This window comes from Pangasianodon hypophthalmus, chromosome 28, assembly GCF_027358585.1.
Source record: "Pangasianodon hypophthalmus isolate fPanHyp1 chromosome 28, fPanHyp1.pri, whole genome shotgun sequence".
NCBI lineage: Eukaryota > Metazoa > Chordata > Actinopteri > Siluriformes > Pangasiidae > Pangasianodon > Pangasianodon hypophthalmus.
Genome location: NC_069737.1, coordinates 9,630,282 through 9,646,684, shown reverse-complemented (window position 1 = coordinate 9,646,684; position 16,403 = coordinate 9,630,282). Strand labels below are relative to the sequence as shown.

At 45.0% G+C, this 16,403-nt stretch overlaps 1 protein-coding gene and 1 pseudogene across 1 annotated transcript in view; both read left to right on the top strand.

The window, feature by feature from the left end:
• LOC117596308 (protein eyes shut homolog) overlaps positions 1 to 15,795 on the top strand; it is a 47,646-nt gene extending 31,851 nt beyond the window's left edge. Inside the window, exons 2-3 of the mRNA XM_053230888.1 lie at positions 13,254 to 14,123; positions 15,603 to 15,795. Coding sequence (XP_053086863.1) covers positions 13,355 to 14,123; positions 15,603 to 15,727 — 894 coding nt within the window. The 5' untranslated portion in view covers positions 13,254 to 13,354 and the 3' untranslated portion in view covers positions 15,728 to 15,795. The remainder of the gene's footprint in view (positions 1 to 13,253; positions 14,124 to 15,602) is intronic.
• On the top strand, positions 4,289 to 5,182 carry LOC128317623 (uncharacterized; annotated as a pseudogene).
• Positions 15,796 to 16,403: the final 608 nt, after the last annotated feature.

The following is a 16,403-nucleotide window of genomic DNA, read 5'->3' as shown; positions in this document are numbered from 1 at the left end:
ACGCAGAGTCGGCTCTCGAGGGAGCCGGCTGCTCGCATTGCGAGCGTTTGCCAGAAAAAAAGGCTGCGCGCGCTTCGCTCCTGGAAGGCTCTCTTTGAGGAGGGAGCCTTCACTCGCGTGCCTCGCGGTGCCGGCCCTGCTTCTGCCGAGGCAGAGCGGCGGTTGCGCTCGTGGGGCTCGCAGATGGATCTGGCGGAGGGAATGGAGACGAACGAGTCCCTTTCTCCTTCCTCACCCTCCAGATCCACTGTCCGCTCTCTGGGTTCGGAAGCCCGCTCTGCGGTTTCTCCCCCCTGGGGAGCGGGCCCAGCGCTCCGCCTGTCTTCCTCCGAGGAGGTTGACATGGAGGACGCCGACTCTGATTTGCCGCAGTCTCCTCGATATGAGGAGCTGCTGGAGGTGGTTTTGTGGGCCATTGCTAAACTTAGCATTGACTGGCCCGCTGAAACGCGGGTTGAACCGCAGGGGTCTAAGCTAGATGAGCACTTCCTGCGCAGTAAACCGCCACCTCCACGCCAGAGCCTGCCTTTTTTCCCTGACCTCCACACTGAGGTGTCGAGGTCATGGAGGAGGCCTTTTTCGGCCCGTTTATTCAGTCCCGCCTCCTCTTACTTTGCTAACGTGGCAGGGCTGGACCATACTGGCTACAGGGCGATGCCCAGGGTTGAACAGACGCTAGCTAGCTATCTGTCCCCTGGTGCAGCTTCGTCCCTGAAGGCTCCGGCGCTGCTCACCAAGCCGCTGCGGACCACCTCAGCGCTGGTGGGCAAGGCGTACACGGCAGCGGGTCAGGCTGGTGCGTGTCTGCACACCATGGCGGTGTTACAGGCGTACCAGGCTGACCTGCTCTGGTCTGTTCGGCGGCACTGTTAGCGCTGTCATCGACAGGTACCAGCAGGCTCGTACGCAGGCGGCGGCGTTCCAGCGGTTTCTCCCTTGCCGCTCCCTGGCTCGTGGGGCTGCTGGGCGGAGGCAGCCCCCTCCGTGTACTGGCTCCTCTCACAGGGAGGCACAGAAACAGAGCGTCGCCTCCCATGCTCCCCCGCAGCGGGACTGGTAGTCTCTGCGGCACTCTGGGCCCGGTCCCTCTGACACGAAGATGGATCTGAGGACCGTTATTTTGGCGAGGAGGGCCGCGGCTAAGAAGTCCTGACACCTTGGGCCCAGGGCTTCTGAGGGCGGGCCCCTCTGGGGCGGGACGGTGTACACCTCATTATACGGTGGCTGTCTCGCCTCAGTGCCCTCGGGAGATTGGTCTGCCAACCCTGCCACCTATGGTGCTTCAGGGCGCAGTGGTCTCCGGCCTCTTTGGAGACCTTCAGAGCAGCTAGTTCAGTCGTCCCCTGTCGGTTTGCTGCTCCAGGGCACCAAGCTAGCCGCTCTTGCCGTACCAGAGGTCAGTCTCGAGAGGCTGATCCCCTTAGCGAGCTATTTGGCAGCGTGGAAACTTCTGCCGAATGTGTCTCAATTGGTCCTGTGTACTGTAGAGAGAGGCTACCGAATTCAGTTCGGCTCTCCTCCGTCTCGCTTTTCCGGGGTTCTTCCCACTCTGGTGGGTCCCGAGCAGGCTCTGGTAATGGAACAGGAAGTACACACTCTCCTGAGGAAGGAGGCCATTGAGGTGGTCCTTCCTCGTGACAGAGAGTCCGGGCTCTACAGCCGGTACTTCATTGTTCCCAAGAAGGGTGGAGGGCTGTGTCCCATTTTGGACTTGCGGCAGTTGAACCTCTCAGTCGCACGACTGAAGTTCAGGATGCTCCCGGTAACAAAGGTCGTGTCTCAGATCAGCTCCGACGACTGGTTTGTCACGATTGACCTAAGAGATGCATATTTCCATATCTCCATCCTTCCTCAACACAGGAAGTTCCTGAGGTTCGCTTTTGGGGGCGAAGCTTACCAATATCGGGTTCTTCCGTTCGGCCTAGCACTCTCACCCTGCACCTTCACGAAGTGTGTGGATGCTGCTCTGGCTCCTATGCGACTCCGGGGCATCCGCATACTGAATTATATTGACGACTGGTTGATATTAGCTCGATCGGAGCAGATGCCTTAGACATGTGGAGGGAACCTGGGTTCTTGTCTCAGGGCCCGGTGCTGGGAGCTCCTTGTCGCCGCGTAACGCTAGCGACGGATGCATCTCTCACCGGATGGGGAGCGGTCATGAGTGGCCGCTCTGCCCATGGTATGTGGAGCGGCCTCCATCTCACTTGGCACATCAACTGCCTAGATATGCTGGCCATGCTTCTAGCACTGAAACACTTTCTCCCGGACATAAGAGGTCGCCACATGTTGGTGCGCACCGACAACAAGGCAGTGGTCTCTTATATCAACCACCAGGGAGGTCTGCGCTCGCGCCCCCTTTACAGGCTCTCCCTCCAGATCCTTGTGTGGTCCCAGGGGAAACTCCTCTCGCTGAGTGCAGTTTATATCCCTGGCCGTCTCAATATGGGAGCAGACGCCCTGTCGATGCAGGGGCCGATGCCCGGGGAATGGAGGCTCCACCCTGAGGTGGTGGAGCAGATATGGCGTATGTTCGGCCGAGCTCAGGTGGATCTGTTTGCGACTCAGGAGACGTCTCACTGTCCCCTCTGGTATCTATCCCTAGGAGTGGATGCTATGGTACAGACATGGCCGTGGCCGAGGCTGCGTCTGTACGGGAGGAAGAGTTATGAGGAAGAGTTCTGGAGAGAGTGCGCCGGGACGGGGTCCGCTTGCTGCTAGTAGCCCTGTTCTGGCCTGGCCGAGTATGGTTCTCAGACCTGATTTCCCTTCTCAACAGCTCTCCATGGGAGATTCCCATCAGGAGGGATCTCCTCTCACAGGCAGGGGGGTGACATCCTTCACCCCCTCCCGGAGTTGTGGAAGCTGTGGGTGTGGCCTCTGAGGGGGCACAACTCAGAGCTTCCGGTCTCTCAGCTGGGGTTGTTGAGACCATCCTCCAGTCCAGAGCTCCCTCAACGAGGAAACTGTACGCCCTGAAGTGGAAACTTTTCACTTCCTGGTGCGGAGACTGCCGGCTCGACCCCGTTCACTGCCCAGTTGGTACAGTGCTGGAGTTCTTGCAGGCCCGTCTCTCCACAGGGCTGACCCACTCCACCCTGAAGGTCTACGTGGCGGCTATTGCGGCCTGCCACGCCCCTGTCAGTGGTCAGTCAGTGGGCAGGCACCCCCTGGTTACATGTTTCCTCCGCGGTGCGCTGAGGCTCAGACCTCCAGTGCGATCTCGGGTCCCTCCTTGGGACCTGGCCGTGGTTTTAGAGGCTCTCTGTAAACCCCCTTTCGAGCATATAGAGGAGATTTCGGACCGTCTTTTGACGTTGAAAACTGCCTTTCTCTTGGCTATTTCCTCTCTTAGGAGAGTGGGGGATCTTCAGGCTCTCTCTGTGGCCCCTTCCTACTTAGACTTTCTGCCCGCTCTGACCAAAGCGTTCTTGTACCCCCGAGCGGGGTGCATACCGAAAGTTCCCTCCTCGGCACCACGACCGGTCGTGCTGCAGGCCTTCTGTCCTCCTCCCTTTCGGGAGCCCGACCATCGGAAGCTTAACTGTACGTGTCCAGTGCGAGCATTGGATGCATACGTGCACAGAGCTGCCCTGTGGAGGAGGGCGGACCAATTGCTTGTATGCTTTGGTCCCCCGAAGAGGGGTCTTCCTGCAACCAAGCAGACCCTCAGCCGGTGGATTGTGGAGGCCATTTCCCTGGCTTATGAGTCCTCTGGTCTCCCCTCACCCTTGTGGGTCAAGGCTCACTCTACCCGAGGTGTGGCGGCCTCGAAGGCCTTTCTGGCAGGCTTGTCCATGCAGGACATCTGCAACGCGGCGGGTTGGTCCACGCCCCTGACGTTTGCCAGGTTCTATGGCCTGGATATGCGAGCCGCTCCTGGCTCTTCTGTCCTTTTGCCTTGAGCTGTGCCTTTTCCACACTAGGCAGGGATTTGTAAGTCTGGCGGCGTGGGCATACTCGTTCCCATAGCATTTCGACGCAGCTCAAGTTCCTGAAGGGGAACATCTCCAGGTTACGCATGTAACCATGGTTCCCTGAGGGAACGAGACGCTGCGTCTCAGTGCCACACTTCCGGCATCCCTGCCGTGCTTGCCTCATTTCTCAGAAGCTAGCGCGGCGTTTGCAGCTCGGGCTTTTATGCTTCCGGGTCACTACGTCACCCCGCCCGTGACATCTCGCCCATCCATTGGACTGATTACACATGTGATTCAGAGTGCGGTCACGCTGAAGGCGTTCCCATAGCGTTTCGACGCAGCGTCTCGTTCCCTCGGGGAACCATGGTTACATGCGTAACCTGGAGACGTTATCCATGCAAGAGAGCATCCATGCACTGCAGTACAGGGAGTTGAGCAACCCAAAATTCTCCCAGGCTGTCACTGAAGTGCAAACTGTGAGAAAGTGGCAGGCTCAGGATGCAGTGGAACAGGCTGAGTCACAGCTACAGCAGGGAGCTCTGGTGGGGACAGTGGCATCCAGTCAGGCAGGGCTCAGTAGCTTCACAACAAGAGGTCTAAGAGAAGGTGAGAGCCAGGGCGGAGGAGCTGCTGGTGGATGGTAGGGATATGTCAATAAAGTGCACCAACAAGATGTGAACAGATTGGAAGATCTCCTGGTCTGATTTGTAGCAGGCTGAGCCTTTCCACATCAAGTTCCTGACCTAGTCTGTCTGACATTCTACCAATCCATCCAGCCTCTTCAGCTGGGGAAGGTTGAATCACCACCATGTCCTTTGCTCCTCAGAAGAGGAGCATTGGAGCACATTCTCAGCTGCTGCTCCAAAGTGCTGGGTGAAAGTTGCTACTGCTGGCAGCATGACCAGTTGCTGAAGGCAATTGCTGACACCATCTGCAGTGCTAGAGACCTGTGCGAGCACCTCCGAGCAGCAAGGCAGGCAGTTGCCTTATTAGAGCTGAGGAGAAGCCCCAGCCCAGTCCCGCCCAGCCCAGCAGGGCTCTTTGGAACAGCACATGACTGGCAAATGAGGGTGGACCTGAGGAAGCAGCTCCAATTCCCAGAAAACATCGCAGAGTCCACCTTGAGACCAGACAAAATGCTGGTTTTGGAAACATCAAAGCATGTGGTCATGCTGGAGGAGGGCAATGAAAGGAAGTGAGCCAAGTATGCAGACTTGGTGGAAGAGTGCCTCACAGCCTTAGTCACTGGGGAGGTCTGCATGGCTCTGGTTGTGTTAGGCAGACCTGTTTGATTGGTGTTAGGTGTAACGGTAGGAATCCATATGGAACCAGTGGCACTGAGCATGCATTAAGGGTGCTAGCGGGGCTTGCTACAGCCTTTATCACTGTGGAGGCCAATATGGTTGCATTAGGCATGTTGGCAAGGCTGAAGGAAGAGTAGGGTAATCCATAGAAAATAAGCCACTTGGACACCGGCCAGGGCCTGATCACCCAAGGCTAGGGTGTTGTTGATATTATGTTGTTTTCACCATTGTGTTCCTAACAATGGTGTTTGTTGGGAATAATTTTTTTGCCACTTGGCTGCACTGAACTGCATCTATTCACAGTTTTAGCTTTTGATGTCTGTGCTTTTAATACCAAATTTCTGTTTTGAACACTAAGCTAATTAAATAGTAGGCTGCATTAAAAAAGGGCTGCAGAGAATTCACCTTTGCTATGGCAGCCCATGCACTGTAAAAAATAACCGTCTAAATATAAGAAACAAATGCATGATTTAAGAAGATACGGACTAGAAACAAGTCAAATTATCTGCCATTGCAGTAAGATAATTACACTTGGTAAGATTTCTTGAAATAAGAAAACATATCTAAGCTTTAGAAAAGAACAAAATGTCTTAAAATAAGCATTAAAACACTTATTGCAAGCAGTGTATTTAGTCTAATTAACTTAAAACTATCTTTTTAATTAATTTTTAAACAGTTTGCTTATCTTAATTTATGTGAAAATATCTTAAAACCAGAGCTACTAAACAATACAATTCCTCTTAATTTAAGAATTGTCATCATTATATATTCTGACTTAAAATGAGACAAAGCATTTAAACTTAAAACAAGACTATTAAAATCAAGATCACGCATACATATTGTCAACAATTATTTATTCAAATGAAGACTCTTGTAACACACAGTAGATACCACGCAAAAACAAAGCAAAATCATTACTTGCTGCTTCTCAAAATACCAGGCAACAGAGTTTATAGATGCTGAAAAGCTCCTCGATCCTATGTCATATTATCCAGTCAGTTTCAAAAACAGTGTGTATGTATTGACAAAATATAATCTGGAAGATGTCATTGCACTTAAAACTGGAAATTAAAAACCATACTGGATAATTGGAAAGAGTGTGGTGACTTAATACTGCAGAGTCTTATAATTTGTTGTTAGGTTGTAAATAAATGTGTTGGTGTTGACATGAAACAAGCATTTGGAATAAATAATACTAATGAACAAGTCCTAAGTGTGATTATTGAGCATCTTTTACTGGGCAACCTTAAAACCAGTTATTACAGCTAAAATAAAGTCTTAAAAGATACAAGGCTGGCCTCAAATGAGGCATGTGATGGTAAATAAGCTTAATTTGCAGGTAAAATAACTAACTTTAAGCTTTGCTAACTAAGTAAGAAAAAAAAGATAAATAATCTTAAAACAATCACAATAATCTTACACAATCTGCTCTTGCATAGTATTTTATTCTTAAAATAAGATCAATAAGATTTTATGGCTAGAAATAAGATTGCAAGTCTTGACCAGATGAGGAGTTTTTGCAGTGTGCTCGAGCTTTGTGAGTGGGGAACATATGGTCTGTTCGCCTGTCTGAGTCAAACTAGCTCGTGGAATGTGACTCATTAATAGGTCAGCATAGTGTTAGCCTGTTCAGACTAATACTTCAAAGTATTTGATGTTTTAGCCACATTGTAGTATTTAAAAAGTATTGAATTTTTGATTTTGTGTAACATTAGTTGCACCATGTTATATAAAGGAATTTGTTAAATTTCTTTATTAATTTTAGATTGCATTTCATGTTTTCCAGTTGATGTCAGACGATCTCTTTATATCTGCAGTTCGTTTCTCAGTTCAATTCAATTCAGTAAAATTTTATTTGTATAGCACTTTTAACAATGGACATTGTCACAAAGCAGCTTTACAGAAATAAATGGATTCACAAAAAATATATTTTAAATATGTGAATTTATCCCTTTGAATTTATCCCTAATGAGCAAGCCAGAGGCGACGGTGGCAAGGAAAAACACCCTGAGACAATATAAGGAAGAAACCTTGCGAGGGACCAGGCTCAAAAGGGAACCCATCCTCATCTGGGTGCAACGGATAGTGCGATTATAAATAAATCCCTTCTATTATTGTGTACTATTTGGACAAATAGTGCAATTGTGCAACCAATAAATTCATCACAGTTTTTGCAAGAAGTCCGGATGGTTAAAATCTATCCACTGTCCACTATTGGTGTCCTGAGTATGAAGGTGCTCATGGCAACTACAGCAATCGCAGTCCCAAGCCATTACAGTACAGCTCCCCATATGTGATCCCCAAGCCATCTCCACAGCCCCCAGGTGGCACTATCCCCAGCAATCCAAATGGTTCTTCAGGCCGTCCATATGGAGCCACCCCCAGCAGCAGCAAGCGAACTCAACAGATGAGAACTCCAACCAGAAGTAGGGCATCAGGATGGGTCAGGCAGGTCTGGGGAGCAGAAGGGGTCAAGATCACTGGCATCTCAGAAGTAGCATGTGTAGCTCGACAGAGAGTGAGGAAGAGAGAGAGATGGAGAGAGAGGGAGAGATTGTTAGGTAAGCTTTTGTCCTCTAATGGTTAAGGACAATGTACTTTGCGTGCAGAGTGCAAGCAGGGACTCCGGCAAGACTAGCTATGACAGCATAACTAAAAGGGAGAGCCAGAAGCTAACACAGACATGAGGGCAACCTGGGACATAAGGCAGCCAGCCACTCCACCGTCGACACACTTGAGTGAACGCGTGAGAGTGGAGTGGCGACAGCATCCAAACATCCCACTTCACCACAACACTCTATGCCTGTGAACCCTCCAGACTGTCCCTGTACCTAAGAAAAAACTATTCACAAAAGGCTTGACTAAATAAATATGTTTTCAGCCTAGACTTAAACACTGAGAATGTGTCTGAGCCCCGAACACTAAGTGGAAGGCTGTTCCATAATTGTGGGGCTTTGTAAGAGAAAGCTCTACCCCCAGCTGTAGCATGCACTATTCGAGGTACCAACAAATAGCCTGCACCTTTTGATCTAAGTAGGCATGGTGGATCATAAAAGAAACTCAGGGACTGTGGTGCGAGAACATTTAGTGCTTTATAGGTGAATAGTAGTATTTTATAATCAATACGAAATTTGATTGGGAGCCAATGCAGTGTGGATAAGATAGGGGTGATGTGGTCATATCTTCTGGTTGTAGTAAGGACTCTCGCTGTTGCATTCTGGACTAACTGGAGCTTGTTTATGCATCTACTGGAACATCCAGACAGTAAGGCATTACAATAATCCAACCTAGAGGTAACAAAAGCATGAACTAATTTTTCTGCATCGTGTAGTTACAATATATTTTTATTTTAGCTATATGTCTGAAATGAAAGAAAGCAATCCTAGTTATATTATCTACATGAGCTTCAAAAAAAAGACTAGAGTCGATAATCACACCAAGATCTTTTACTGCTGCCCATGATGAAACAGAAAGGCCATCCAGAGTTATTATGTAATCAGAAAGCTTACTTGTAACTGCATGTGGTCCTAGTACGTCTGTCTTGTCAGAATTAAGTAAGAGAAAATTAATAAGCATCCAGTATCTAATGTCTTTTACACATTCCTCAACTTTATTAAGCTGGTGTCTGTCATCTGGCTTAGCTGAAACATACAACTGTGTGTCATCAGCGTAACAGTGGAAGCTAATACCATGTTAATGAATAATTTTGCCCAGAGGTAGCATATATAAAGAAAAGAGCAATGGGCCTAAAACAGAGTCTTGCGGGACACCAAACTTTACCTTAGTATGAGAAGAGATGTCACCATTTACGTTTACAAACTGATAACGATCAGTCAAATGAGACCTGAGCCAGCAAAGGGCCGTTCCCTTAATACCTACTACATTTTCCAGTCTATCGAGGAGAATAGCATGATCAGTGGTATCAAAAGGTGCAAGGTCAAGCAACACAAGCAAGGAGACACAACCTTGATCAGAGGCCAGAATTAAGTCATCTACCGCTTTAACCAGTGCTGTCTCTGTGCTATGATGAGGCCTAAATAACTGACTGATACATTTCATGAATGTTATTCCGATGTAAGTATGAGCATAGCTGCCGTGCTACAACCTTTTCTAGGACCTTGGAGATAAAGGAGAGGTTTCATATTGGTCTGTAGTTAGACAGGTTTTTTTAATCAAGGGCTTGATAACTGCTAATTTAAAAGATTTAGGTACATAGCCAATGCTAAGGGAAGAATTGATTATCTTTAAAAGAGGTTTGATTGTTTCAGGAATTATCTGTTTGAGGAAACAAGATGGTAAAGGATCTAGTATACAGGTTGTTGATTATTATATTATTATCTACAGGGTTAGTTATAAAACTGTCCAGTTTTAAATTAATAGTCTGAATTCTTTGCCTGATATTTTCAATTTTACCATTGAAAAAATTCATGAAGTCATCGCTGCTATATAATGATTATGTGCGTGTTTCTATTGTGGTCTTATTCCTAGTTAATTTTGCTACAGTATTAAATAAGAATTTAGGATTATTTCTTTTATCTTCAATTAGGGTGGAGAGATACATTGATCTAGCAGCACTAAGAGCTTTCCTATAGCTCAAAAGTCTCTCCTACCATGCTATTTGAAATACTACCAATTTAGGTTGACGCCATTTACGTTCTAGTTTTCGAGTGGTCTGTATTAAAGTTTGTGTGTGATCGCTATACCAGGGTGCTAGCTTTTTCTCCCTAATTATTTTTAAGTGGAGCTACCTTATCTAGCGAGTTGCAGAACGTTGATTCTAAGCATTCAGTTGCCTGGTCAAGTTCTTTGGGATCAGACGGCGATCCAATCATGGTTGGCAAATCTGAGAGATTACTGATAAAACTCTGTGCAGTTGTTGACGTGAAAGTATGTATGTTTGACATGGTGACGTGGCAAGGTGCATATATTATGATTAAGACACATTTTAAATGAGATGAGGTAATGATCTGAGCTTCAGACTGTGGAAATGAGACTATATTTTCTATATTTAACCCGAATGTTAGTATTAAATCAAGAGTGTGACCACCACTATGGGTGGGTCCTATTACATTCTGATTAACCCCTACTGAATCAAGAATGGACACAACTGATGTTCTTAGAGAGTCATCTGGATTATCAAAATGAATATTGAAGTCTCCAACAATTAATGCTTTGTCTAAAGAAACAACCAGGTTAGAGATGAAATCCACGAATTCACATAGGAATTCTGAATATGGCCCTGGGAGTCTGTAAATAATAATTACTGGAATCACCTTGGTAGACTTATTTTTAGTGGCTACCTATGTTATGTTAGTATAAAGAACTTCAAATGTGTTGAATTTATGACTAGGTTTTTCTGTGATTATCATTATAGATGACTGCGACGCCTCTTCCTTTGCCAGTTAGACGGGGCTGATGTATGTAACTGTACCTGGGAGGACTAGCTTCATTTAATGCTACAAACTCGTTTGGTTTAATCCACGTTTCTGTTAAACACAGGACATCAAACTCCCGATCAGTAATGATATCATTAACAATAAGCGCTTTAGACGTAAGAGATCTAACATTCAACAGTCCTAACTTCAGATCAATGATGCTGGCTATGCATTCGGTTTGATTTAATTTTATGTTAATTAGGTTACTAAAACAAACTGTCTGAGTATGTCTATAATTTTGTTTAGCTCGGGGAACAGACACAGTCAATGTGGTGGAACCTAAGTGACGACTCAGTGCAGCTAGCAGACGGTCAGTTTAACCTGCTTGTCTGCTCCCTGGCCTTGGCCCTGGATTGTCACCGTTTAACTAGGCCTGTTCTGAGACGATGTGCTATGCTGCAAGAAATGAGAGCAGCACCTTCCCAAGTAGGATGGACACCGTCCCGCCCTAAAAGGCCAGCCTTGCCCTCAAAGATAGTCCAATTATCTATAAAGCCCACATTGTTTTCGGAGCACCACCTGGACATCCAGCAGTTCAGCGACCATAACCTGCTGCAAGCTACATCGCCACACCGCATTGGGATGGGGCCAGAGCATATTACAGCATTGGACATCGCCTTCGCTAATTTTCACACCTCTTAGTAACCTCAGACTGACAAAGGTGTATATAAACCTGTGCTTGCCTAAGACCCTAAGATTACCTGCTATGTCCGGTCGCCCAGGCTCCCGGTATACACCTAACTAAAGCTGCCCTAAAGGCCTAGCTAATTTCACGTGCTGCAAGATAGAGTCACCTATAACCAGAGCTCTTTCAGGTTTCTCAGTGCGTGCTTCACTGAGGAGAGCAAACCTGTTGGACACATGAAGCGGAGAGGAGTGGTGCTCCCGTGGGCGAGCCTTAGCTTTAGCTTTGGCTTTGCGATTATGCCGCCGAGTCGTCACCCATTCGCCCCGCTGTGAGGGCTCTAATGCTGGAGTTGGGGGATTGCTAACTCCGCCTAAGGCATCCAGACTTTCCCCTACAGAAACTATGCTGCTCTCACTCTCACTAACCCTCTCTAGAGTCTGGATGCACACCTCTAATGCTGCAATCTTCTCCGTCAGAGAGCTAACTAACATGCATTTATCACAAATAAAGCTATTACTAATGACGGAGGAAGAATGACTAAACATCCTGCACTCAACACACTGAACAAGCTGAATGTTTGACATGTTGTTTAACACACCTTAGTCGAAGATTTGTTGATATTATTTTAGATAGCGTGGATCTGGTGTGGATGGCCTCCTCTCGCTGTCTTGACAAAATACAAAATCGCTCTTCGAGAGAAAAAAAAATACGGTAGAAGAGAACGTGAAAAATACAACAGATGAAAACGATAGCGCAAAATTATTGATATGAAAAAGAAAGAAACAGTATGGTTAAGACGCTGACGCAGGCAAGAAACTCCCAGCAAAACAATTCGAAAACAGGATATCAGTTGGGATTGATGTCATGTTTAGATGCTACAAATTTGTATTTTGTAATAACATTCTTTAATAAGCGATTGCTTATTTACTGCCCTAGGCTCATTGCTTCTTTCTGACTACTCCATGTTGAGAACTTAGGTTTACTGCTAAATAAAAGCATTGGAATATTCCATAATAAGGGATGGATGGATTAAACTGTTTGGTGGAAATCATAGTTTCATATTTACAAAAATTATGATTTTTTAAAAATGATTTTGGCTACGAAAGCACTGATTTTAATATCCAGCTCTTGAAATGAACTCCCCATAACTGTTACAGGGTGCATGGTGTAATTTGATATTTTATGATTGTTCAATAATATCTGATGACTGTAGTTTCGAGAGGAGAACCTGTCTGAGGGAGGCATGGCAAGAGTCATCAAGAACAGATCCTACAGTAAAATCCTTCTGAATGTTGAAAATGCGAAAGTACTGAGATATAATTTTTTTCTGGATTGTCCTTCAGTCATCAAACTCACATTATACTCGCAAATAATGATGGCAAGTGATGGCAAATGATCTTGTAAGTAGAATTTTCTGTAAATAAAACATACATGGGGCATGACCGTTCAACTTGGATATTGTTGATTATCTGTCTTTTACTCCTGATGTCAAGACAGTCTGCACTCCCCCGACCACAAAATATGTACCCAATTGAGTAGACAGGAGGGTTAAGGTTGGATTTTACCTTTACTACAGACATGTTTTCTGTAGTTACTAATAAGATGGATGATTGGTGGAAGCAACAATGTTGGAATACGTTGTAGACTGTCATCAGCTTAACTGGACACCTCTGATACCATTGTCTTGTCAAATGGAGACAAGCATGGGTTCAACAAAACTATAAAAAATTAGGGGAGAGAAATTGCTCAAATCGGTTGAAAAGTGGTTGAGAAAGGTAAAGAGAAATCACTGCTGTAACCTATTAAATGCCTTTTAATCATCAACATATGCTACAATAAATAGATGTTGCTGTTGTACTGTCATGCTGAATACCCGATATTAAATGAGGGTACATTTTAAGTGTCCCTTGTGAATCCTTGTTATGTTTTAATGCAGATTAACTGATGTTGTATTTGTTTCCTCCCTTAGATGTGCATCTGTCTTCTGATTGACTAACACATAGCAGGCAGAGCATTACCTTCACCTGATCTGTATTTAAGACTGCACAAAAGCCTTCATGTGTGTGAAACATGAACATGACAACAGCGGAAAAGACAAATGTGCTTAAACTGCTCGTCCTTCTATTTAGCCATTTTATTGTCTCAAGCCAGTTAATTTGCCGCAGACCCCGCTATCATGACTGGCACACTCAGCCAAGGAACATCACCCTGAGGTTGTCTGTCATGGAGAACACCTGCAAGAATGTGAATCACTGCTGGAATGGTATTTTGGAAAGTGCGCAAGAGTACTGGATGGATCAATCGTATGCATTTCCTCAGTTATGCCCCATGGAGGTCCAGTTGGGAGATAAACTGTTTGCCTTCACTGACCCAATACTAGAGCAGTATGGAATAAATCTAATTAATGTGTCAAAAGAAGAATTTGACATTTGCTTTACAGAGCAAGTAGAGAACCAACACCTTTTTGCCAGCTGTATGAATGGTAGCATGCAGGTGGCCTCAAAGTGGCTTTCCCCTGGCATTCATTATTTCACCGCCACTCATAAAGGCAGTAGCCATTTATGCCAGCTTGGCCTCCGCTTTACTGTGCTGGTCAAAGAGCAACACTGTCAGAGCTCTCCACATTTCCGCTTGTGCTCAGGAAAAGGTGTTTGTAGGGCGAAAATTGGGCAGTTTGCATATGGCTGTCAGTGCCACAAGCCCTACTTTGAACCATATTGTGAAGCTTTGGACATGTGTTCTGAAGGTCCATGCTTAAATGGTGCAATCTGCATAGGCATTCACTCTGCTCAACCAAGTCAGGCTTCTTACCAGTGCTTGTGCCCATCAGTATTTACAGGTAAGTATATCATTTGCCTTATCTTTTAGTTCATGTCATGCTTCAGCAAACAATTCATTACAAATTTATTTATTACGTTATCACTAGAGTTTTAACAGTGCACAAATTTCAAATTCTGAAATGGATACAATATGTTCGTATCTCGATGTGATACAATTTCCTTGCAGCAAAAATAATCATTGCGCGAATGTGTCTTAGGTTTCCATTTTCAATTGATTAAAACTTCGAAAAAGTACAAGTACAAAAGTACAGAAATTTCTTACAAAAATGTACAGTGTATAAAACATGTTCAAAGCATAAACACATTTCTCAAAACAATTGTTTAATGATAGTGTCATACATGAGCAAATGACTTTATACTCCATATTATTACATTTACTGTTACTGTTACATTTGATACAGTAATACTGATAGGACTAAGTTGTCATACTGTGAAAAAGTCAAACTGTACCATCTGTAATGGTTTATTATGCTCTTTTAAGCAACACTTAAGGATGTGCTGTCTAGAGTCATATTTAAGTAAGTCTTTCTAAAGGACTGTTTAAGGGAATTAAATTCATCTGTCAAACGGTGAAGTGAAGGCTCCAGGATTTCACGTCTCTTAAATGTTTTCTTGTTTCTTTGCTAATCATTATTAATTATTTATCTGTGATAATTGCTAGTTCGGTTTAGCTCAGTGCAATCATTTCTTGATAATATGGCTCTCCCATGGGCTATTTTTTTTAAAGAAACCTCTTGCTCACTGTCTCTCGCTCACTGTCTCGCGCTCTCTCACTCATGCACTCTCTCTCTCTCTCTCTGTCTGTCTCTTTCTTTCTCATTTTTTTCCCTCTCTGAAATGGCATTCGGTACCTGAAAGCATGCTTAATTACTTGTTACTTTGTTTTCCTTCGCTAACATTCAGATTTAAATGTTGTCTCTCTGTTTGCAGTTATCAATAAAATTTGTCCCCAAACACTGTTTAAACATAGGGCTCTCAGTGAGCACTTAAAAGGACATTGCAGTGTATTTAAACTTAGTAGCATATTTAAAGTGTAGTATCATTGCAAATGGTTTGAGTACTGTGGTATATTGATATCTGCTATGAATTATTTAATGCACTGAATGATTAAACATTGTTATGAACAGTTTAAGCATTCAGTAGGGATTTTTTGTAGTGTTTTATTGGATATACATTGTACTGGAGTGGAATGATTTCTGCTAAAGTCTTGACTGACATGGGTTGTCAACTGTAAAGTTAAATAAATGTTAGAGGTGATTATGCTCTTATTAGATCAAATAATTCGCCCTTTAAATTATATGATTTTTGGGGGGTTTATTATGCATTATAGTAACATACTCCCAGAAACTGAACTTTTCTCACTGAAACATTAACTGATTCTTTTCAGATCATCTACTCCACACATCCTTTCATAGAAGTGTAATATATTTTATAACTGTACAAATAAGAAAATGTTAACTGATACCTGTACTTCATAGGTATTAACTGCTCTGAAATACTTGGCCAAAGCAACTGTGTCAAGCGCTGCAGAAGTGGGGTGTGTCTACCAGTGTCGCCAAAATCCTTTCGATGTGAATGCTTCATTGGATACACAGGCAAGTAGAATAAACTGTAACATGCATCTAGTTAAGTTAATGTGAAATAACCTGATCCACTTAAGTTAAGTTAATGTGAATTAACCTGATCCAGTAAACTATTATTAGTGCCTAGCCTCGTTTAACTTATTATGTCTTGATAATGAGGCATAAAATTAATGGTTGATCATTTTGTGGCTCTTACAATGAAATGCGGTTATGCAAACCTGTCTCTGACTAAAGCTCCCCTTCAGGAACTCTAGCTGTTTTTCGAAACGCTTTGGGAACGCCCCTGGCGAGACCACGTTCTGAAGCACATGTGAAATCAGTCCAATGGAGAAGCGAGACGTCACGAGCGGGGTGACGTGAGCAACCAGGAAGCATAAAGGCGCATCCGACAAATGCACATGTTAGCTTTTGCTCTTCAGCGAGCATGTTTGTGTATGTGCATGTGTGTCAGACAATGTCTAAGTGAAAATCCAAGTCTGTGGCGAGCGGACGGCGTTTCAAATCATGTGTTCCTCCCTGCTCACTCTGTCTCCCGGGTGGGGAAACACACGATTTGTGCGTAGTCTGTTTGGGAGCGGAGTATGCGCGGTTAGCTCTCAAGGGGGCTAACTGTCATGATTGTGAGCTTCTTCTGCTCCGTGTGCTCCGCTCCCACCTGGCAGTCTTCGATGAAAGCGACCAGCTTCACGATCCTGC